This window comes from Bubalus kerabau, chromosome 12 (assembly GCF_029407905.1).
Source record: "Bubalus kerabau isolate K-KA32 ecotype Philippines breed swamp buffalo chromosome 12, PCC_UOA_SB_1v2, whole genome shotgun sequence".
Lineage (NCBI taxonomy): Eukaryota > Metazoa > Chordata > Mammalia > Artiodactyla > Bovidae > Bubalus > Bubalus kerabau.
This window is the reverse complement of record NC_073635.1, coordinates 89,285,960-89,310,112: the sequence shown is the minus strand read 5'-3', so window position 1 is coordinate 89,310,112 and position 24,153 is coordinate 89,285,960. Positions and strand designations below refer to the sequence as shown.

Genomic DNA, 24,153 nt, shown 5'->3' with positions numbered 1-24,153 from the left:
AGGCAGAGCGGCGTCGGGCGGCACCATACTCCCACTGGGGCGGGGGGGCCGCAGGGCGGCAGGAGGCCCCGCCCCAGACGGCCGGAGCCGAGCCCGCAGCAGCAGCCCCGCCGCCAGCCCCGCGGGCAACCTGTCTCCCGCCGCCAGCCCCTCGCACTCCCCTAGCCCGCTCTGTAGCGGGGAAATATATAAGTACGCCTCGGAACAGACTGGCAACCTCGGGAGCCAATCGACTTGCCGCGCACAGTTGGATGGTCCAATCAGGACGAGGAGGGGTGGGTGAGCTCGGGTACCGCCCCCTCCGCCGGGGTCTCACTACTGGAAACCCGCGTCCTCTCGGGGCGGGCGGGGCCCGGTCGGGCGGAAGTGGGCGCGCGTGCGCACTAGGGCGGCCACGGCGGCCGCCGGCCCGCGCGGGAGACCTACCATCTGGCGGTCGGACCACCACTCCCAGCGGCCCCGGCGGCTCGCGCGCTTGCGCGGTCCAACACCGCCCGCCCTTATTGTGTCGCCGGCTGGAGGCTGGAGCCAAGCGGCTTGGAGACAAAGAGGCTCGAGAAGGGAACCCACGCCGAGCCCCCGGAGAGGCCGGACGGCCCTTCTTCTCGCCCGTGTCCTGGATGCCGCTCTTGATGTCCGCGCCCCCACTTCGAAATACCACCCACAGCGGGGCGGGGCCGGCTTTCAGTCAGGGGTCCCGGGGGGGTTTCTCTCTCAGTCTCGGGCCCTGCCCTCCCTCCATCTCTCTCTCCTCCTGGTGCTAAACTCAAGTTGGGCTTTAAGTGAGCCCCGTTGCCTAGACGACGAGCCCGCGCGAGGCCCCGCCCCGTGGGCGTGGCCACGCCGAGGCTTTGTCCGCTAGCCCGGGGCCTGCGCCCGAGCCGCCGCTGCAGGCAGGCGAGCTGGGAGGCGTTCTCTCCGCCCGGTGTGTCCTCTCCCTGGGCGCAGACGTCCTGTAGTCGTCTTTAACCCTGCCCGGTAGCTCGGCCCCAGCCTACGAGCGTCCCATACCAGCTCTGCGTCCCCTCTTCGGCCGGTGGATGCGGGGTGGAGGGTCGGCCTCCTTCCCGGGTGCCCCGCTGCTCCCCGCGTTCCCGCCCCTCGACCCGGGAACGAGGCTCTGGTGGAGCCCCTAGAGTCCGCAGAAGCAGCGTTGTGACAGCCAAGACCGCTCGGAAGTTTTCGGTCCCTCTCTGTAACCAGTAGAATTGCAGCCCAGCCCGGTGTTTTTAAAATGGGCGATTGTCCGCAGCGCGGCTCGCGCTGGCCAGGTGATGGTCTCGTAAACAGCGCGAGACCGCGTTGAGTTGTTTTTGTCTTTCGAAACGAGTTTTCACGTGGGATCGTTGCTGCGCTGATCAACGCCGAATAGTACTTAACACTTTGAAATGAGTTTCTTCTTTACGCTCAGCCCCCTTAACCCACCCCCACATCAGGAGAACGTTCACTTCGAAAATTTGGGGAAACGGTTGTTATTTCACTTAGAGATTCACACTTTTCCAGTTTTGGCTCAGTTTAAAGCAGACGCTGAGTTTAAACTTCATTTATGGGCCACTAGCCTGCACAAGACTTTAGTACTCTGACGCTATGTGGAAACGAAGATATTATGTGGACTAGTGAACGCTGACTAAGAAACAAGATAAAAGTAACTTTAAAGTACATGATCAAGAAAGAGGTAGGTACTTTTAATCCAGGCATTTATTGCCTTTAACTGAGAAGTGTTCATCTGGATTTAAGGATAAAGGTGAGAAAGTACTCCTTTCAGTGATAATCAAGCTGGACTGTTTTGTTTTGGTTTTGTTTTTTAAATCACGATGTCATCTCAGTAGCGATCCCTCATTTTTGCATGGACTTGACAAACACGTGAGACAAAAAAAAATTGTTTCATTCAACAAAAAAATATTTAATGAGCGCCTACCATATGCTTCCCCCTCTTGTGGCTCAGCAGGTAAAGAATCTGCCTGCAATGCGGGAGACCTAGGTTCGATCCCTGGGTTGGGAAGATCCTCTGGAGAAGGGAAAGGCTACCCACTCCAGTATTCTGGCCTGGAGAATTCCATGGACTGTGTATCCATGGGGTCCCAAAGAGTGGGACATGACTGAGCGACTTTCACACTTCACCACTTGCTAGCTACTGTTCTGTGCACTAGGGAAGCAGTGGTGAATAATGTTTGTAAGACCTTTACTTTACCCCTTAGGCTAAAAAGCCAGAAAATATTTGATTAGTTTTACCAAGTTCTTAAAATGTATGCCAATGACTTCAACATTGAATGGACAAGGTTAGAAGACCAATAGCTAGAGCATAACTGTAATCACCCATTTAAAAATGCCACTAAAGAAAAGATCTTAATTTTGAGGATACATTGAAGAATTTGGGTAGTTTCAATTGTTCTTTGGAGTGTGTTTCAAAAATTGATATTAAAGGTTTTTTTTAAGGTTATAGTTCTAGTTTCACTGAAGATGTTCAAACTTAATGGAAGAAAAAGAGATGAACTATAATTCTTTCTGTTTTGAGCTGCTTAAATATAAATCCTAACATGTTCATCTCAAACCTGAAGTGCCCTAAATAATATGTGCTACCTCATCTACTATACTTTGGATTTACAGATTTTGCTTTGAAGCAAAATTAATGCTGAGAACTACACTTTTTTGTTGTCATTAAGGGCTACGAAATGGCATTCATGACATTTTGGAATCATTAATTATAATATACTTACTGGTTCTGACGTAGACTGGGAGGAGTCAAATTAACTGGAATCTCTCTCTCTCTCTGGGTATGTATGCTACTATATCTTCCTGGTCACTTTAATATTGAACTTGCAAGAGGAGTCATGCTTTTAACCATCAGTGAATAATGTGTTTGTTTTCCCCTGTTTGACGATTCCCAGAAGACTTAAGGTAGCACTGCGGTCCGCCAAGGGCTGAGCACCTTACAGGACCAGTTTTCAGAGGACAGAATATACCTCTTAGTTTAAAAAATCAGGTTTCCCATGGCCAATTAAAACATGCCAGCTGTCCAGGTTCATGCGCAGGGTTCCATCTTCAGTCTCACTAAATTTGTTTTTAAAACTTCTAGCTTTCCCCTCAAATTCTTCATGTTCTTACAGATTGCAGTCAAGCCTTTTGTCGTTTTCTTATTTTTCTGGCATATCTAATATCTGTCGGAGCTTTCTCTATCAGATGTTTTACTGCTCAGATTTTCTCCCACCTGCAACAGGTGAATCTCCTCAGAGATTACCCTTTTCTGAATTTGGTGGTGGTGGCTCAGAGGGTAAAGCCTCTGCTCGCGATGCGGGAGACCCGGGTTCAATCCCTGGGTAGGGAAGATCCCCTGGAGAAGGAAATGGCACCCCACTCCAGTACTCTTGCCTGGAGAATCCCATGGATGGAGGAGCCTGGCGGGCTACAGTCCATGGGGTCGCAGAGAGTCGGACACGATGAAAGAGGTGGCTTAGTGCGTCAAGAATCTGCCTGCCAAGCAGGAGACGTGGGTTCAATCCCTGGGTTGGGAAGATCCCCTAGAGATGCAAATGGCAAACCACTCCAGTATTCTTGCCTAGAGAGTCCCACGGACAGAGGAGCCTGCTGGGCTACAGTCTGTGGGGTGGCAGAAGAGTTGGACAGGACTGAGCAACTAAACAACTACAGAGTTGAAAATAATTTACATCTGAAGTACTCAAGGAACATACTGCTATATTCAAAATGGATAACCAACAAGGACCTGTTGTACAGCACGTGGAATTCTCAGTGTTGTGACGGCCTGGATTGCGGGGCGGGGTGGGGGGGGGGGTTGGGGGAGGATGGATACATATACATGTATGGCTGAATCCCTTCGCTGTTCCCCTCAAACTACCATTACATTGTTAATCGGCTATACCCCTACGCAAAATAAAAAGTTTAAAGTTTGAAAAAAGAAAAAACCCAAAAATAATTAGGGAGAGAAACACACACCTTGTACTAGAAAGGAGAGAGAATTACAAAAGAGCAACAAGGCAAGCATGCAGGCAGTGGGGAGGGGGTTAATGCTGAAGCAGGGCTCTGAGAGGTGGGGGAAAGGGGCTTGGCTTCGATGGGAGGTCTCCTAATTGTGAATGACAAGCTCTAACACTTCAGCTGTCCTGTCTTCGGACACAGTTCCGTGGAACTGCAGAGCTGGACTCCAGAGGCCTTGGGGGAAGTTTAAGTGCTGTTGGAAGGTACTTTGTCTCTACTGGAGCACTTGCCTCGTTATAGAACGACCAAAACAAACCCCCAAAAGAACTGAGAAACAACGTGCTGTTTTGAGGACTGCAAAAGCAAAGGGGATTTCTTTGTTTTTTTGAGACGCTGTTTTGAAAGATATCAATAAGGACACGTTTGTCGAGATAATTTGAAAGTTAACTTCAAGAGACTCCGCCTTTAAACAGTCTCGTTGAAACCGAAATTCAGAATGCTTTTGTTCTCAAGAGACCAGATGACAGAACTTACAACCGTAAAATGAATCCCAGGCGGTCATTTCCTACTACGCGTACTCGATGAATGGGTGGTGTCCGAGCTTTGCTGTTTCATCCGGGGACAGGGTGTACCGTGTTGGGGTGCAGACGTGCTCAGTGTGTGCATGAGCCGTGTTGGGGTGCAGACGTGCCCCTGGAGCAGGCGCAGAGCCGTCAGCGGCTGCCCGCCCCATGGCACTGGGTCCTGCGGCGCGCGGGCCCGGCCCGGGGTTGCACCGAGTCAGCTCAGTCCAGCGCCGCCCGGGACGAGAAGGTCGGAGCTCTGCCCACCGCCCCGGGGCGGGGCCGCCACCCATGCCTGCCGCTCCCCTCCCCTCCCTCACCGAGGCGCGGCCCCGCCCCCCGCGCCGCGGCGAACTCTGGCCGGCCTCTTCCGGGTGGGCGGGGCGACCGGGCCTTCCGGTGGGCGGGGCCTGGAGGCCCCCTCCCCCGGCGTGGGCGTGGCCTGCGGCCTTGCGCGCCGGCCATGCTGGGGACGCGCCGGGCCTGCGCGGGCGCTTGGCTGCTCCGGGCCGCGCGGGGCCCGAAGCAGGGCCGCTCGGCATCGGGGGCGCGCGGGCAGGGCTGGCTGCAGCCCACGGGCTACGACACGGGCGTCAAGGTGTACAACAGCCTCACCCGGAGGAAGGACCCGTTGATTGTGAGCCGCGCGGACGCCGCCTCCTGGTAGCCCGCCGGGACTCGGGGAGCGGGGGTGCGGCGGGGCGGGAGGGGCTGCACCCAGCCTTTCCGGAGGCGGGCGCCCTGCGTGGGGCGCGGGCTTGCGTCCTCAGGTGCAGGCGTCTAATGAATGATGAAGTACTCCGGCGGCACCTGTAAAGACCCTCGGGTAGTTCCAGCGTTTCACGGATTTGGCGCTGAATTTAGTGATCCGAGGGTCATACAGCCCCGGGTACGCATCCCCCAAAGCGGTTACTTTTCTTTTTTACAAAGAGACATGATTCTATGCTGATTATGACTGAGAACGTGGCGTCCTGTCTTGCAAGTTTGTTTCACATGGTGGGTCTTACCTCTGTCCCCAGGTATAGCTGCGGACCAACTGTCTACGCTCACGCACACCTGGGTCATGCTTGGTGAGTGTCCTGACGCTGGATTTTCACCCTTTAAGGGACCGTTTATTTTGGAAAGAAAGCCTTTTGCAGGGTTTTTTTTTTTTTTTTTTCCCTATCCCTCAAGTGACAACTTAAGAATCCTGAGTAGTTAGTGTATTCCAAGCATTGTGGGAAGCATACATATTACATCCTCACTTGGCCCCCATAGCAGTGCTAAGCACTTGGTCCCATTTCAGGTGAGAAGCCTCAGGGACACAGTGAGAGCAAGGGAAAGGACCGTTTTGCAATCAGATGCTTCTTGTTGTGTTTAGTGAGAGGAGGCCATTCAGAGGACCCTTGAGTCAGCTGGTCAGGAGTTTCCGCGCCCCCCTCCCCCTGCCCCTATTTACTTCCCAACTTTGGACAAGTCACTTTATTACTGAGTCCTGGTTTCTTCGTCTTTCGGATAGGGATAATAATATTCTTTTGAATCTTGACAGTTTAATGAAATAAAGCCCACAAAGTGCTGCTTAGCCCTGTCCCTGAGGTGGGAAGGCTGCCGAAGGCCCTCCTGTTCTCCAGGATAGGTGACCCGTGGGAGGGCACCCGGTAGGAAGCGTGGCGGGTGAGCTGGAGCCTGAGCCGTCTGACCACCCCACGCGCGCTTGCTCTGTCTTCTAAATCTGCCTCCTAGGCTTGTCCAAATTGCTGCTTTTCCTAATATTTTGTCTGTTCTCTTGTACATCTCTTAAATTTATCTTTCAGATCTAGATTAAAAGTTACCTTTATTTAGTATGTATTTTAGAAATTACGCATCACCCAGCAAGACCTGAATTTTTTGTGTGTATTATAACAAAATAAATTGACTAGTAGTCTTTTTTTTCCCCTCTTCTTTTTGGGCTAACTTACTATTAATTTGTTGTTGCTCAGTTGTGCCCAGCTCTTTGTGACCCCATGGACTGCAGCATGCCAGGCTTCTCTGTCCTTCACCGTCTACCAGAGCTTGCTCAAACTCATGTCTGTCGAGTCGTGATGCCATCCAACCATCTTATCCTCTGTCACCCTGTTCACCTCCCTGCTCCATTTTTCTCAGCATCAGGGTCTTTTCCAGTGAGTCAGCTCTTTGCATCAGGTGGCCAAAGTACTATTAGTTATAAAAAGCATATTTTGATCTCTTTTTTGAAGTATTAAATATGTTGGGCAAATACCGGAAACAATAGAGGTTACTGTTTGTCCTACCCTGGAAAAGCTCTCCACAAAGGCAAAAGAGAAAACATTTTTATCATTGAAGGAGAATGAAAGGAGTATGGGGTGCGCAGCTGAAAGGATCACAAATAGCAGGAACTGGCGAGGCTTCGTGTGAGCTGGGTGGGCCCAGCTCTCTGGTTCAGGCAGGTCTACAGCCCAGAGTCCCACAGGTTAGGCCCCTCCTGTTGAGTGGTGAAAGTGACCTTGGTAACTTCATTTCAAAGAGAAGGCTTCTGGGTCCTTCATGAGTTGTGAGACTGAGTAAGGCTTACTTGGCCGTTGGAAACATTTAGATACATTTTGAAAGGACTAAGGAAGAAGTTCTGAAAGGAAGGGGGAGCGAGGTAGCCTCGCCCTTAGTTTTCCCCAGGACCATCAGTTGCAATCTGTGCTTGTCCTTAACGATGTGGACAAGCGTGCCGACCTGCACTGTGCGGCCCAGCCGATGCTCACGGCCCCCAGACCGAGAGAGCGCTCCCAGCACCCCGGAAGCCTGTCCGACTCCCTGGCCAAGGTGACCGCTCTGGGCACCCACCACTCGGAAAGAGTCATCAAGTGGGGGTGTCCCTTGTGAGGCAGAAACCTAAGACATTGGAAGAGGTTGTAGCCTCAGGGGCTGGGATGGTCAGGCACAGTCCACTGCTCTTGAGGTCAAAAGCTGGAAGCCCAAGACCGCCTCGTCTGTGGGTCTGTCCCTGCTCACTATGCAGCTTCCTGCCTCCACGCCTTCCTCCCCACCTGCTTCTGCTTTAAAGAGACAGACGCTTAACTGGACAGCACTCTGCCGGGCACTGTTCTAAACGCTCCGCAAACCCCAGCCAGTGCAGTTCTCTCACCACGCCAGCTGCTGGTGCTGTTACCTCCCACGCGTAACCCAGGAAGGGTCCCGGGTGGACAGTGCTGAGCCAGGCCGGCTGCAGAGGCCAGGTTCCCACGGGTGCAGCAGCTGCAGCCTGGTGAGTGGACCTACCCCTGGGCTCCCAAGGTGCCCACAGGGCGGGTGAGACCCGGGGAGCAGCCACCCTCGGGTATCGGGCCCCCCAGCACCCGCCCCTCCCCACCAGCTCCTTCAGCCACACATTTGATTGGACTTTTTCTTTCTGTCTGTTTTAAGTTCTTGTTAACTTCATCCTTAAAATCTCATTTCTTGTAGCATTTCCTGACCTGACAATGAGGGGCACTGGGATGATATTTATAATCAGAATTAGCTGAAATTCCTGCTGCGCAGGCACTGAGATTATGTACCGCAGCCTGTGAGATAGTAGGCTTTTGTCCAGTTTGTGAACTGGCAGTCTGAGGCTTCGAAGGGATGCTTAACCTCTTAGTTTCTTGGGAAGGAGTTTCAGAGATGGCTTGGCCCTAGAATTTGGCGTCAGCTGTGTCTGGGGTGGGTGGGTGCGGGAACACAAGGAATACAATGAGGAGGAGCTTTGTTTTCAAAGGAAAATGATGTTATGAACCCAAGTTCAGAGAGGCCACGTGTATAACAGAGACGAGCATGAGACTGGCTGACCCGGAGAGTTAAGGTTGCTCTTATGGGGACTCTGGTTTCTTGAGATTTTAAGTAGATATTGGATTTTAATCCAAGATTAGTCCTGAATATTCGTTGGAAGGACTGATGCTGAAACTCCAATGCTTCGGCCACCTGAGGCGAAGAATTGTCTCACTGGAAAAGACCCTGATGCTGGGAAAGATTGAAGGCAGGAGGAGAAGGGGACGACAGAGGATGAGATGGTTGGATGGCATCACCGACTCAATGGACATGAGTTTGAGTAAGCTCCGGGAGTTGGTGATGGACAGGGAGGCCTGGTGTGCTACAGTCCATGGGGTTGCAAAGAGTCGGACACAGCTGAGCGACTGACCTGAGCTGGATTTTAAACCCTTGCTTTCTCAAGTCTGCGTTGCCCCCGTGCAGCCTGCCCGTAAGCTGGAGTTCCCACTTTCCACAGCCACTTGCACACTTCCTGGGAGTGACCTTTCCAGCTCTGATGGGGTCATATCTGTCTTGACTTATTATCTGCCTCTGTCTCTCGTCACGGTCAAACCTTAGTTATCCTAGAGCATGAACACAGGCGGTAAAAGCACGCAGCATCTTGGCCGAATCCTGACTTTGTGTCACGAGTGAATCTTTACACAGTGGAGCAGGTGTAAACTCACCCAGACAACAGCTCAAAGTTAAAGGTGCTCGTGTTGGGTCCTGAAATTGAGGCAGCGCCTTAGTTTTCTCACGCGGACCCAAGAGGGCCGGGGAAAGGCTTTTCCTTTTGCAGCTGCCCTTGAACGTCCTTGATCACACAGTTGTGCGGCCTCGGGGTAAAGGGAGCACACTCTTTTGAAGATCACAGTGGTGGCTTTCAGGATGAAAGGGGCCGTAATGTTCTTCCTTTCAGCTCCTACGTCAGATTTGATATAATTCGGAGGATCCTCAGCAGGGTGTTCGGGTGCAGCGTCGTCATGGTGATGGGAATCACGGACGTGGACGATAAGATAATCAGACGCGCCAATGAGGTGAGCGAGGGTCACGCGGAGCGAGGCTTTGACCGGTGAGTGGGCCGACCCCCACCTGACAGTTGTCTGCGCCTTGCGAGACTTTTCTCGCCTGCTTTCCACACGTGACCACGTGAGGCTGTTCAGAGAGGTCTCCTCACCCTGCTGAGAAGTGTGGTCGACTCCGCCCTTACTGAATCCTCCCATCCCGAGGACACCTCCCGGGCTGAGTCCAGGCCCTCCCTGCCCCGTCGGCCTGCAGGATGTACCTCCTTCCCTGTTACAGGGGAACTCAGAGGCTGGCTTAGGAATTTCGCTCCTGTGAGGTTTGATTTTCTTACTTGTTATATAAACAGGACAGTCCTCTTATATCTCATGTGGCATTTAGAGGACCTTTTGGGGGGGATTTCTGGCATAGGGTTTAAATAAAGTATTTTGTTACTTTTTTTTTTTACTTAATTTTTTATTTCGTTTTTTTTTTTGGCCGTATCACAAGGCTTGTGGGATTTTAGTTCTCCGACCAGGGATTGAGCCTGTGTCCTTAGCTGTGAGAACATAGGATTTTGTCCACTGCTAACCAAGGCATTTCCTGTAGTTGTACTTTTAAAAGTCTACTTTCAAAGGTTCACCTCCTCTGTGTTTTATAATCAGCAACCCCGTATAACAATTTATATGTGACTATATGTAACAGTTGGGGCTTCCCAGGTGGCACCAGTGGTAAAGAACTCGCTTGCCAATGCAGGAGACACAAGAGATGCGGGTTTGATCCCTGGGTTGGGAAGGTCGTCTGGAGGAGGGCGTGCCTGGAGAATTCCATGGACAGAGGAACCTGCAGTCCATAGGGTTTTAAAGAGATACAACTGAAGCGACTTTAACATGCATGTACATACATAACATTTATCTCTAAAGATATATAAAAATTTGTTAAATTATCTAGTTTATAGAAAAACATGCTGAGGGCTTTACATCCTATAACTTTAAAAGTGTCTGAATGCATATATAGTTTTCTGGAAAGCCAGTTTATTCTTTACACTGTTTTGTAACCTGCTTTTCCCACTTACTGTATTTTGAGAGTTTTCTCGTGTTCTTAAGCACTCGTCAACATTTTAAAAGGAAGCATTCCATCACAGGGACATATCTGAACTTGCTGTCCTGATTTTTGGACTCTTGCATTCCTCCCGTGTTCTGTCATTTTCTCTCAGATTTATTTTCTAGGAAGCCTGTCTTCCTGTTTCCCACTGACTGCCTTCATTCAGCGTTCGGGGGAGTGTGTCGGGGGGTACTCAGCGATCCCCCTGGTCTCCCCGGTGCTGACTCTCCACGTTGTTCTGTCTGATCTCCAGATCCGCGACTTGTGCCTGGTGTCCCCTAGGGTCAGGTGTCCGCCCTGGCCACCATGTAAGCCCAGCGCGAGGTCACATGATGCTGGCGTGGCTGTGGGCGCCGTGAGTGGGGAGCTGAGGGGGCGTGGAAGGTGGCAGCGGGAAGCAGGTGGGCTGCCCTGGCTGCTGGAGCGGGCTGGCCTCCCACCACCCGCCCGGGCCCTGTGCTGTCTCCCTGGGGTCGCCCGGGGCCATCTGTGCTGAGGTTGTGCTCAGACACTCACTGGGCCGGCGGTTCTGGGGTCCAGAGGAGCCTTTGAGCGAATCCGATGCAGGAAGCAGTGGCCTCTCGTCCACGGTCAGGACAGACGGGGGCAAGGGGCAGGCCTACCAGTCCCTCTGGAGGCTGCCGGGGTCTGGGTGGGGCCGAGCAGGACCCCGGGCCCCGATGGGGAGGTCAGCCCTGCGCTGTGCTGAGCAGGACATGGGCTGGAGCCGGGCCTGGCTGGCTGGGGAGAGCAGGGAGAGGTGGGGGACTCTGATGCAGCAGGTGGATGAGTGTTGGTATGTGGGGGTAACCCCTGGCAGAGAGGACGTCAGGCTGGTTGAGGAGGAGGGTGCCTGGGTCGTCTGTCCAGCGGGACCTGAGGCCGTCCAGGTATGTCCCTGTGCTGGCTGAGTTGGGGTCAGCTGTGACTCTTCAGAGCCGGAGGTGGGTTCTCCACCTGTCATGAGGCTCAGCTGGTGGGGGCCGACGGTTGGGGAAAAAGGTTGGCAGAATTGGTTTAGAAATGATAAGTGTAGAGAGTGTTTTAATTTTTGACAGCTGAGCACGTCCATACTTGTTACATAGCAGGATGCTAATCTGGCATCACGCAGTCTTATTTGTTCTGAAGATAGACTCTGACTTCAGCATGTTAAACCACGGTCTGAAGCACATAGTTATGAAAACACTTATTTGTTTCTTAGTGTCCAACAAAAAGGCTGTTCTTTTTACCAGAGGCAAGGTTTTTTTTTTGACGATGGCCGTATCCTTCATGCCATCTGCTTCAGTGTGTGCTCTTAAAATAGTTTAAATTATATTTCAGTTCTCTGAATCACTTTCTTGACTTTAACTTTTGGCAGAGTTTTATTGTTTGTCAGGAATAAAAGCTGCAGGAGGATTTCTGGGGGAGGAATGAAAAGAAACAAGGTATATTCGCAGGGTTACATTTTGTGTTAAGAAAAATGATACTAAATGCCTCAGTGATTGAAGTGGAGTTACTGTCTTTGTGCCTTGGAACCCTGGCCTGCGTGCCCTTCTCTCTGGGAGGAAGGTTGGACAGGCGTTTAAGGTCCCCTGCCTGCCTGGGATAGCGCCCAGCCCAGGGGATCACTGTTGTTGCTCAGTCGCTCAGTCATGTCCGACTGTTTGTGACCCCATGGACCGCAGCATGCCAGGCCTCCCTGTCCATCACCAACTCCCAGAGCTTGCTCAAACTCATGTCTATCGAGTTGGTGATGCCATCCAACCATCTCATCCTCTGTCGCCCCCTTCTCCTCCTGCCCTCAATCTTTCCCAGCATCAGGGTCTTTTCCAGTGAGTTGATTCTTCATATCAGGTGGCCAAAGTACTGGAGCTTCAGCATCAGTCCTTCCAGTGAATATTCAGGGTTGATTTCCTTCAGGATGGACTGGTTGGATCTCCTTGCAGTCCTCAGGACTCTCAAGAGTCTCCTCCCCCCAGGCGGGCCTGGGCTCTCAGGGCCAGTGCCGTGTCAGCAGCGCCCCCGCGGGTGGTCCTGTGGAGAGAGCAGCGTGAGCCCCTCTTGGGGGGACCAGGGGCCTGGAGGTTCCGTGTCCAGTTGCTTCAGTTTGGGGGTCTGATTCCCTGTCCCCCATGCCAGCAGCAGCTTGTGTCCACTTCTGGCCCACAGTCACCTGTGACGGTCCCTACGGTCCCGCCGAGGGGGCGGGAGGAGCCGCGAGTGAGGACCCCACGTGTCCTGTCACCAGAGCCGGGCCGCCTGCATCTGGGGTTCCCAGGGGTGAGCAGAGCAAGTCTGTAAGAGGAGAGGCCGGAGGAGGAGGGCCTACCGGGTGCTAATGGCTCAGGAGCTGCAGAAAGTTGCTTGGTTTTCTTGACTCTTTCCCCTTTTGCACAGCTCTGTAGACGCCGGCCAGACCCGGGGGAAGCTGTGTGTCTGCACATAAGGTCCAGGCCGACGCGCCCTCCACACCTGTGGCTCCCTGTGGCGATGCTGACCACCCCCCGCCCCCCCGCCCCGCCCCCGCCTGCCTTCCGTGTCTGGAGACCATGGAGATGAAACACCAGTTCACAGTTATACCAAGAGACAGGCGATGGGACATGCTAGAATGTCCAGGGACAGACACAGTAAATTGTGGAAATTTGTTTTTGGTTAAGATGGCATTTCACATCAGCGGGGAACAGAGGAATTACTCAGTAAGAAGTCAACAATTGGGTGACCACCTGAGGGAAGAAGTAAACCAAAGTTGGATATATGTCTCACAACCAGATTTGAAGCTGATCAGAGACTTCACATAAAGACATGGAAGCATGGATTATTAGAGTAAACCATGGGGCAGTTTTTTGTAGCCGCCTGTCCAGAAGGCTTTGCTAAGTTTGTTTCCAAACCCAGAAAAGGTTGAGAAATGTAAAAGATTGCTAAATACAAAAATGAAATTTTCTGCGTGCCATAAAATAACCATGAAGTTGAAAGACGTTTGGAAACAGGTGAAATTCACATGGAGGATAAAAGGTCTATTTCTTTTCTTGAAGATACTTCCTCCATATCAATAAGACAAGACTTTAAGGACCTGCAGCTCTGTAGAGCCATGGTTAACTTCAGGCGGTTTAATGCAGATGGTCCCTAACACTCGAGATGTTCGAGCTCCCTCAGAACAGGAGAGACTCAGGTTAGAGATGCAGTGAGGAGGCGCGTTTACGGTTAGCGCCACCGTGACTGTGGTCTGGCGGGCCCTCAGCAGCACCTGAGCGAGGTGCTGGCAGTGGCCACCCAGGATGTGCACGCGTGTCCTCGAGCAGGGCGTCACGCGTGGTCTGCCCCGTGTGTGTGTGTGTGGGCACGCGTGTCTTCGAGCAGGGCGTCACGCGTGGCTGCCCCGTGTGTGTGTGTGTGGGCACGTGTGTCCTCGAGCAGGGCGTCACGCGTGGTCTGCCCCATGTGTGTGTGTGTGGGCACGCGTGTCTTCGAGCAGGGCGTCACGCGTGGTCTGCCCCGTGTGTGTGTGTATGAGCACACTCACTCGTGTGTCACGTGTGGATCTGTGGCTCAGGCGGTGCCCCCGTGTGTGTGTGCACTCGTGTGCATCACGGCTCAGCTCGCTGCGTGCCCAGGGCCCGCACACCGTGTGGCTTTAGCCGAGGACTCCAGGTGCAGGCCGCATGCCAGGTTTCGGGAGGAAGCACAGACAGAAGGTGTTTGCTTTCCGGGAGGGGCCGGGCGGGGGCACATTTCGCTCCCGACCCCAGGAGAGGAATACTGCTCAGGAAACTCATGAGGAAAACTAAGAAAACCAGGCAGCTCATCAGGCCATCTGCTGCTCTTTGGGTCCAGAACCGCGTGCCGTTGGAAACTTCCAAAGCGGCACAGTGACGCTGGGTTTTCGGTCTGTGGTTTGCTTGGCCTTTGCCCCTGGCGGGTGCTGGCGAACTGCTTTTTGCAGAGGCCCGCTCCGCCACCCGGGGCCACTCGGGAGGAGCCATTGGGCCTGGCAGCCCGATCTGGTGTCTTCTGTCCCCAGAGTCTTACCATGTACATGGGACCCCGGGGCCGTCGGGGGGGATTCAGTGGGCCTGTCTGCATGTTGCAAAGAGAGCTGAGAGAGGCGTGCGTTGTCTTGCCCACGACTGCCATGAAGAAGACACTGCTCACCGGGTTCATCTCCTCAGTAAACATCTCCGGGCCGCAGTTTCCAGGACAACTGTCGTTTTGGGGGGTTTTGTTTTGAGTTAATGGAGATTGTGGCATCGTTTATTATGTTTTCAGTCTAACCAGAAAGCAGGCCCAAGGCCCTCTGTGAGCAGGGCCCGTGGGGGCGGCCGTCCTCCGAGGCCCCGTCCTGACCCCTGCGGACGGAGCCCTGCCTCGTTATCTTGCAGATGCGCGTGTCGCCCGCGTCCCTGGCCCGTCTTTATGAAGAAGATTTCAAGCAGGACATGGCGGCCCTGAAGGTAGGTGGCTGGCGAGAAGGCCGAGCGATGGAGGCGGTCTGGCGGGGCCTCCGTCCGCGTGGGGCTGGGGAGACCGTGGGTCTGTGCCCTCCCGCAGGTCCTCCCACCCACCGCCTACCTGCGGGTGACCGAGCACGTGCCTCAGATCGTCGCCTTCATCGAGAGACTCATCGCCAACGGGCACGCTTACTGCACAGCAAAAGGTGAGCCCCCTGTCCAGGCCACGGCCCCCGAGAAGGGCGGTGCAGACAGAAGGTGAGCCCCCATCCTCAAGGCTGAGAGGGAGGTGCAGGTGAGGGTTAGGGCCGGGTCGGAGCTAGGCAGGTACAGGCGAGAAGTCACAGGTGTGTCCAGGTGAAAAGTCTCGGCCAACCACGGCCTCACGCTGACCGTGGTGTGCACCGGCCATCAGGAGCGTGGTCCAGTGCCCGTGGCCGCAGCCCTCCTGAACACGGCTCCTTCCCCGCCGCCGCCTCATGGGTCAGAGGGGCGGGGACCGCCCTGGTTCCGCAGGGCCCCCGGGAGCCCGTGTGCGGCTCAGGGAAGGCGCCCCACGGGGATGCACGTGTGAGGAGCTGCCTGCGGTCTGAGCGGCAGGGTGCTCTCGTGTCTGGACTAGGAAGGGCGTCTCGGTTGGTGGGCGTGTAACATGGGGGCCAGAGCTGAACGCAGGCCGCCAGTGAACGCAGCGACCATCCCTTTGTGTTTCCACCTCCACCGCTGGACGGCCGTGGCACGTCCGATCGCGTGCTTCCCTAGTACAGGGGCGTCGGTCGCGGTTTAGACGTGCAGGGAGGGCCGGCTGGGGCCAGAGGCTGCGTCCTGTGTTTAAGTTCTAACACCATAGCTGTGATGCGCATGTAGATGTGGGTGCTGATGGCTGAGAAGTGGCTTCACCGTTGCCTTTTCAAAACAGGCAACGTCTACTTTGACCTGCAGTCGCGAGGCGACAGGTACGGCAAGCTGGTTGGCGTGGCACCCGGGCCGGTTGGAGAGCCAGGTGGGTCCCCCCGCCTCCTGAGGGGCTTCCGGGGAGAAAGCCAGACCTTCCCGAGGCGGGTCGGGGGTGAGGATGTCACTGCCAGATGTCGGTCACGGCTGAGGTTTAAACGTAGGGGTTCTGGAACAGAGCCACGTGGAGGTCTCGGGGCTCCCCGCCTCTCATTCCTCCTGTCGTCTCTGCCCACACGCTTGTCTGTGTGTCTGTCTTAACGCTCTCGTCTGTCCTGAGGCTCTTGTGTTAAATCCCAGAGGGGGTCTATCGTGTAAACGCCGTGTGAATTTCCCCTCTAGCAGGTTCCCGTAAGCGTTTCAGCATCTGTCACCTTCCTGCTGTGTTTGGGTCTATTCCTATACCGTCTTCTGTTCCAGGGTTCTGTTAAGTCAAAGTCAGTTTTATAGAGAAACAATAGGAAGTATATAGAACTATGTTAACACTTTTAAAAGGATACCATGTAACAGAATCAAACACAAGCGATCAGAACCCCGGCAGAGCACCTGTTTTCAGGTCCCCGCCCTGCGGACTGCGTCCTGTTCGGGCCTGTCCCTGGCTATGTGCTGACTCCTGAGCAGTCCTTGTCACCTTTGCTCCAGGCGTTCCTCCCGCTGCCCTGACCGTCCACGCCGGCAAGGAATGGCCTGGCGTTCGGGAAGTGGGGAGGGAACGTCCAGTACACTTTCCAGCATCAGCAACACCTTTTTGGAAAAAATAAGAAAAAAAAAATTTTCTTGTCTGATGGCTGGGGGCCCGCGTGCTTCTGGCGTGCTTTGGTCAGGGGGTCTAGGGGCTGTGGGCTGCACGTGGGAAAGAGAAAAGACTTGCAGGAGAGACGTGCAGTTGCCTCTCTGAGGAGCGGGCTCTGGGGCGGGCGTCCCGGCTGTTCTGTGGCCGCTGTGATGTTGGCTCTGGGTTCTCTCCACTGACGGACCACTTGTCATTGGCAGTTGACTCCGACAAGCGGCACGCCAGCGACTTCACGCTGTGGAAGGCGGCGAGGCCCCAGGAGCCATTCTGGGGCTCCCCGTGGGGCAACGGGAGGCCCGGCTGGCACATCGAGTGCTCCACCATCGCCAGGTAAGCCTCACCTGTGCTGATCCGGACGCTGGGGCAGTGCCCGGCTCGGTTAATGGAGCGTGCATACGCTTTGATGTTTTTACAACCACATCTTTGGTGCAGAGCAAAGAAAGTGAAGTGTCTTTATGAGGAGAAAAAGCTGTGAACTCGGGGTTTTTATGATGTGAAAACAGAATCTCAGTTTCTGTGTGCGTTGGATTATCACGCATTTAGAACTGGACTCCGTTTGGTGTGTGCAGAGGGCTGGCAGGAGTGACCACAGGAAGGGTGTGGAGATGGTGTGGCTGGACCCGGGTAACTCCCTGCTCTGCCCCGGGTAACTCCCTGCTCTGCCCCGTGCCTTGCAGTCTGGTGTTCGGAAGTCAGCTGGACATCCATTCGGGCGGCGTGGACCTGGCGTTCCCGCACCACGAGAACGAGATCGCCCAGTGCGAGGCCTTCCACCAGTGCCCGCAGTGGGGGAACTACTTCCTGCACTCTGGTGAGTCACGGCTCCCGCCGCCTGCCCACTTCTGTCCCATCGGCTCTGCGAGTGCTCCACTGGGTGCACCCACGTCTGCTGGTCGGTCCAGCCCGTCCTAAAGGAAAGCAGCCCTGAACACTCCCGGAAAGGACTGATGCTGAAGCTCCAATACTTTGGCCACCTGATGCGAAGAGCCGACTCACTGGAAAAGACCCTGATGCTGGGAGAGATTGAGGGCAGGAGGAGAAGGGGGCGGCGGGATGAGATGGTTGGATGGCATCACCGACTCGATGGATGGGGGTTTGAGTAAACTCCGGGTTTGTGACGGGACGGGGAGGCCTGGCCTGGCGTGCTGCAGTCCACGGGGTCGGCAAAGAGTTGGACACGACTGAGCGACTCAGCAACGAAAGATCACCCAGGAGAGCAAGAAGGAGCTGTCCTTTCAGTCGTCTCTGACTTGCAGTCGGTCGCGCATGAGCTTCTTTGGATGGGAATGCCGAAAATGTCTTTTGGAAGTGAAATGTGAGCTGAAGAGAATTCGGAAAACAAGCTGTTCCGTAGAAGCTCCTTTCGGTGAAGCTGCGACGAGGGGTCTCAGCGTGCTGCCGTGGCGACTACGACTGCCGGCCTGGAGCTGTGGCAGCGTCGCCACGAGCGTCTGTCAGCCTCTGAGAGCGCCACTCTCCGCCTCACTGTTTAAGCAGCTTGTGATTAACACCAGCCGTCCGCTCCGAGGAGCACACAGCAAGTGGGGAAGCGGCGGCATCCTGAGCAGGCGGCTCTGGAGTCTGCGTGAAGCCTGGGGGCGTGAGCGTGTCCACGTTCTGACGGAGGTCGCGGGGCCACCGCTCGTGTCATGGCCGCCCTGGGACGGGCCCTGGAGCTGTCCGAGGGCAGGCGTACAGGTGCGGCTCAGGCCCTGGAGCTGTCCGAGGGCAGGCGTACAGGGCTTTGGTGCAGGTCAGGTCGGGAGACGCAGGTGCGCAATGGCGTGGGCACAGGCACCGTCTCTGTGAGTCCCTGGGTTCAGGAAACTGGATTTTCCTGGCTAGGTGGTACTAAAGGCGGCAGCTCCAGCTTCAGCATGTGCGGAAGCTGCTTCCGGCCCGCGGCGGGGTTGTCGTGGTGACCGGGGTGCGCTCACTGCTGCGTCTGCTTCACCCCAAGTTCACGCCTGCTCCCAGCCCCGAGCTGCCCAGCCCCCAGCCCCGAGCTGCCCAGCCCCCAGCCCCGAGCTGCCCAGCCCCAGCGTCTGCCCTGCCGAGACCCCCTCACAGTCCATGTGACCCCAACGTCAGTGCTACCCCGAGGTCGGCTGAGGGACGAACCAGGCTGCTGCCCCCGGCGCCAGAGCTGAGGTCTGGTGTCCACTTCGTGCACTGCTCAGAGCTCGACAGTGGCCGGAATCACTTCCTCCTGTCGGACCAGCGCCCGATGAGCTGTTCCTCTGGGGCTCCCAAGCGGGGACCGGCAGGGCCCCCAGGACCCACGTGTTTCCTGTCAGGGACCCACACTTCTCTTCAGAAGCCTCGTGGAACCATCTCCTCCGGGTGGGGGACTCGGGAGAGCAGAGCACCGCAGCCCGTGCAGGGAGGAGTCACAGGGCCCAGTGACGCAGTGCTCCCGTCCCTGGGCTGGGATCAGGTGACCCCGTGTTAACTGCTGGTGTTGCTTGTGAGGACATGGGGCCTGCCGTCAGCACCGGCGCCCCGGGTGACTGTGAGTCTAGGCGCAGGCGGCAGCGGCAGCGCTCACGGAGGTCCGTGTGCACACGCGTGGGTCCCGTGGCTTAGATGCGGGCAGGTGGGAGGGTTCACTCTGTGTTCTGGAGGAAGAGTGCTGTGTCCCGACACCTGGAGAAGCGATCTGTTTTCCTGGACTTCCCAGGCAGTGCAGTGGTAAGGAACCCACCTGCCAAAGCAAGAGACGTAAGAGACGCGGTTCAGTCCCTGGGCCAGTCAGATCCCCCAGAGGAGGGCATGGCAGCCCACTCCAGTGTTCTTGCCTGGAGGATCCCAGGGACAGAGGAGCCTGGAGGCTGTGGTCCTTGGGGTCGCAGACTCGGACACGACTTCGTGACGTCACGCACACGGGGAGGTGGACGTGGAGTTCAGCAGTCGGATGAGTTCCGTTCTCCAGATGTTGTCGGTTTTGTAAAACGTCCGTTGCACTTGGTAGAAGCCGCACGCTGCTAGGTTTACGTATTCAGGGTCAGGGGCTTTTCTAGAAGCTGCCCTGTAACCAGTTCTCAGGAAAGTTGGCCTTGGGCAGCCTGGGGTGAAGTCACATCAGGAGAGGTGGACGGACCCTGTGCCGAGAGTCACGTCAGGAGAGGTGGACGGACCTTGTGCCGAGAAACCAGTTTCCTGGGAAGTGAGCCTGGTACCCAGGCGGTCCTGGAGGAGGTCCTGGCTCGGATGGAGGCATCCTAAGGGGTTTGGGTTCCCCGTCTTTCACATATACGGGAGTGAGATGGTGCCAGGGTGGGGCACATCGGTGAAACAGCTACCGCGGGAAAGTGCTCAGGGCTGCCAGGCCTGTGCTCCGTGGAAGCAGAGGGCATCCCCCCCGGGGGCTGAGTCGGGTCCCCCCCGTTTGTGAGTCATGGGAGGGGGAGGGTGGTCCCCGCTTTGTGACGCCTGGCCAGTGGCTGTGGCCCCCTTCCTGGCCAGCGGGTCGGGGGGCCCTGTGCTGGCGCCCACGAAGGGGCAGTGAAGGGCAGGGTCCCCGGAGGCTAGGCTCTGGGAAGGGGTCCTCCTTCCCGCCTGGTGAGGAACGAGCCACTGTGCTCTCGTTTCAGGGCACCTGCACGTGAAGGGGGATGGGGAGAAGATGTCCAAGTCGCTGAAGAACTACGTCACCATTAAGGTAGGGTGCCTCTCGGGGCCCCCACGTTCCCGACGCATCGTGGAGGCTGCCCTGAGCAGGAGGCCCACCCTGGGTGCCCGGGGCTCTTCCCCTTCCTGGTGCGGTCGCTGTGGTCACGGCTGCACTCAGGCGCCTGTCTCCATGAGGTCGAGACCCAGGGCTTGGGACCACGTTAATTCACATGCAGACTGCAGCATCCCCTGGGTGGGCCTCCACGTGGCTGGTGTGGGGGGCTAAGAGGACTGGGAAAGACCCCTTTTCCACACTCCGGGAAGGAGCGTCAGGAGGCGGACGTGGATGCAGAGATAACCGGGTCAGATGGATCTTCATGTAGATCTCGGGGGTGGCCTGGTGAGGCCTGGGGACCTTCCTCAGAGCTCAGTGTTTCTGAGTAGAGTGCAGTCTGCAGCATTCAGACAGGCGCTGACCACACTGAAATACAGGCACCCACGCCCGTCCTCTCCCGGCTGAGCCAGGCCGTCCAGCCAGATGAGCAGGCGCAGCGTGGGGCGGGTGCGGCCGCAGGTGGGTGGGGAAGGCTGTGCAGGGAAATGTCCAGCCGGAGGGTCAGTGGCTCCTCTCACCCGTGTGCCCCCCCAGGACTTCCTCCGCTCCGCCTCTCCCGACGTCTTCCGGCTCTTCTGCCTGCGGAGCAGCTACAGGTCAGGTGAGCCGGCTGCATGGCCCAAGTCCCTGACGGCTCCTGGGGACCCTGAGACCCGGGAAGCAGCCCCAGCACTCGGCCCTCAGGCCTGAGACCCCCTCCGCCGCTCCTGCTGCGTCCTGAGCCGGGCAGAGCTGAGCGGGCCCAGGGCCTGACCAGCAGCCTCAGCAGTGCCGCCCCCAGGTCCAAGGTCAGAGGGGGCAGCCCCTCCCTGGCCCGTGGGCGAGGCTGCACCTGTGACCGCCCTCACCCCGCAGCCATCGACTATAGCGAGGGCGCCCTGCTGGAGGCCAGGAGCCTGCTGCGGGCCACGGCCGCCTTCATGGAGGACGCGCGGGCATACCTGAGAGGGCAGCTGGCCGGCGGGCCCATCCAGGAGGACGTGCTATGGGAGAGGTGGGTGCACAGCGAGGGCCCTGAGGTGTGAGGCGGGTGGGGAGCGGGCCTTGGGAGGCTGTTGAATCACGTCCAGGACACGGGGGTGGGGTGGGGAGGGGGTCTGCGGCTGATGTCAGGGACGGTGAGAAGCTGGGGAGATGACGGTGGCGAGAGAGGAGGAGGCCGTCGGGGTACCAGGGGCTGAGGCCGCCAGGTCTGGGGGCTTGGCATAACCCCCGGGGGCCCTGGAGAGTGGTAAGCCTGGACTCCTCCGGGGCCACTCGGGAAGGGGCGTTGGGAGGAGACAGATGAAGCAGCCTGCTGGCCCCTGTGGCGGAGCGCAGCACGGAGCCGAGCACCGGGCCCACAAGGTCTCGGGAGCCATTGGCCACGGGCCCCCCAGGCAGGGGTGTGGGCGGGTGGCGGCCTGCTCACAGGCAAGCAGGGAGTCCGTGTGTCCGTCCGCGGAGGGCCAGCTGCGCTGCGTAACGCAGCTCTGGGTGCAGGAGCACGCACAGCAGAGGTCTGCGTCTCCAGCGGGGTTGCTCGGGGCTCTGCCAGGCCTCCCCTGTGCTCGGGAAGCGGGGGGTCCTGGGGCGAGGGACAGCAGGGAGGAGGCAGCACCCCAAGGGGCTGGTGATGGCCGGGTAGGCGTGCGGGATGTGTGAGCGAGGGGCCCGCAGGGGACCTGAGGCTGCAGCTGGGGACGTGGGGGGATGGACGACAGCCCTGTGCTCTCCTCCCCCAGGCTGGGCCACACCAAGGCGGCCGTGCAGGCGGCCTTGGCGGACGACTTTGACACGGTGCGGGCAGTGGACGCCGTCATGGACCTTGTCCACCACGGGAACAGGCAGCTGAAGGCGGCCACCGAGGTAACTCCCGGGACGTGCTCGCCAGCCCTCCAGGCGGCCCCGCTCCCAGCACGGGCCCCCAGGGCTCCCCACGAGCAGTCACCTCCCGAGGGGGGCGCAGGGGGCCTGGGCGTGGACAGGAGCCCTGGATATGCCGTCGCCTCCCGGGCTCCGCGGAGTCTGAGTGGGTCACAGCGACGTCAGCTAGGGGAGGAGGCCGCGGTGAGACCCCAGCTGGTCCCCGGCCCGCCCGCCCCGGGCCAGGCTCCCGCGGAGGCGCGTGACACCCGGGGACCACCTGCTGGCTCGGGTGCGCGGAGCAGCGCCCGGCCTCCCTGGGGGCCGCGCCCCCGCGCCCGCCCGCGCTGACCTACCAGGGCCGCGCTCTGGCCTCTGAGCGCCCTCCCCGGTGGCCGTCACAGGAGCCCCGTGGTCCCCGGAGCCCCGCCGTGCTGGGAGCCATCGTCGCCTCCGTGGAGCAGTTCTTTGAGACGGTGGGCATTTCTCTGGCCGAACAACAGGTATGCTTGCCTTCTCTTTTCAGTCCTGTTTCGGGACTTCAGCTACGTGTAACAGACGCTTCCTCCCTTCATAAATGCTGGTTTTAATATGTAACTATAAGGCCAAGCTTTTTACATGTGTAAGGCGTGTCACGGTCCTTAAAGGCGCGCACACAGAGCTAGCACGCTAGCTGCAGTGACGGGGTTCTGAGCGGACCAGCGTCCGCCATGACCAGTGTGCTCCGGGCCACTTGTGTCCTGTAGGGAACCCCCCGGTGGACGCAGCAGCTGCGGTGAGCACTGTGGGCCCACCCATCAGGGTCCCCGGGGCGGCAGAGACCCAGCCCCTCCCCGAGGGGCGTCCAGCCCCGGCCTCTGGTCCCCATCTGAGCCTTCCTCAGACTTCCAGTCCTGACACCTAGGCGCCGGCACCTCTGCATCCACCCTGTGCCGGAGATGGGGCGGGGCCTGGACGCCGGCACCTCCCAGAGCCCACCCTGCGGCCGAGCTCCGGGCCGGGCCTGGACGCTGGGAGGAAGATGCCCCCCAGGCCCTTGGCTGCCGGTTCACACCCGCTCACGCCTACGCACCAGCTCACACCCCCACACACACCACTTGCCCCAATCACCCCGACACACCCCCGCACCCCTCAGTGTGTTCCAGGGGCGGGCAGCCCGGCCGCCCTGCACAGCCTGGTGGAGGAGCTGGTCCGCTTCCGGCTGAAGGTCCGACAGTTCGCTCTGGCTTCCGGGGAGGCCCCTGGGGAGGCGCGGCGGCAGCGGCTCCTGGAGCGGCAGCCCCTGCTGGAGGCCTGCGACGTGCTACGTAGGGACCTGGCCGTTCATGGCATCAGCATCAAGGTGAGCGCTCTGCGGGGCCGGGCTCAGCTGGTGTCGCAGACGTTGGCATCTCTCCTGGGAGCACACCCGCCCCCTGCTCGGGCCTGCCCCTGAGCCCCGACACCTGCCCGTCCACCCACCTATCGCCGCCTGCCTCCCCAGGACAGGAGCCGCTCGTCCACGTGGGAGTTGCTGGATCCGAGGACAGAAGACCCCAAACCCAGGAGCTGAGGACGGGGGAAGCGAGGCCGTGGTCTCCTGCCACCGTTCTGCACCCTTTAAGTCACAGTAAAGCCTTCATGTGAAAGTTGCTGTCGTGGCTGTTTTCCCTTAAAATAAACCAAGCCGACACCACCCCAGCACCCCTTTGGTGTGAGCAGAGGTGCTGCAGAGTGGGTTTCCTTTCAGCACCGACGCAGTTCAGTGCGATCTCAGCCTGGAGATGGGACGGAAGCCCCACACGGGATCCTGGGGAGGGTGGGCAGGGTGACCCTGGCCCAGGGTCACCTGGACCCTGCGTGAGGGGCAGTGTCGGCCTGGGTCTGTCAGTTTGCATGTGCTGGGTCTGGTGACAGTAACCCGTTCCCCAGGGAAGCGTAGCAGAGGAAGCCCCCGCAGGCGCCCAGCTCCCACGCACCACGCTCCCTCAACACTGGTTCTTGGGGTACCAGCCCGAGCAGACGCCCTGGGGCCAGGGCTGTGTGAGGGTGTCTGGGTGGCGCGGTGGGAGCCGGCAGGGT

General features: G+C 57.6%; 1 protein-coding gene across 11 annotated transcripts; it reads left to right on the top strand.

Moving 5' to 3' along the window:
* Positions 1-4,937: 4,937 nt before the first annotated feature.
* Positions 4,938-23,725, top strand: CARS2 (cysteinyl-tRNA synthetase 2, mitochondrial). Of its 11 annotated transcripts, none has more exons than XM_055543017.1 (16): positions 5,015-5,133; positions 5,516-5,566; positions 8,361-8,544; positions 9,163-9,280; positions 14,705-14,776; positions 14,874-14,979; positions 15,693-15,776; positions 16,721-16,850; positions 17,198-17,331; positions 20,114-20,181; positions 20,782-20,848; positions 21,103-21,241; positions 21,972-22,095; positions 22,497-22,595; positions 23,228-23,434; positions 23,581-23,725. In XM_055543017.1, exons 3-16 carry the CDS (start codon positions 8,504-8,506, stop codon positions 23,716-23,718), a joined length of 1,527 nt encoding a protein of 508 aa, XP_055398992.1. In that variant the 5' UTR covers positions 5,015-5,133; positions 5,516-5,566; positions 8,361-8,503; the 3' UTR covers positions 23,719-23,725. The 11 variants fall into 11 exon arrangements, with proteins under 11 accessions (XP_055398988.1, XP_055398989.1, XP_055398990.1 ...); XM_055543016.1 differs by having other exon boundaries at positions 5,071-5,159; XM_055543018.1 differs by lacking the exon at positions 5,015-5,133 and adding an exon at positions 5,274-5,385.
* The last annotated feature ends 428 nt before the right edge of the window (positions 23,726-24,153 follow it).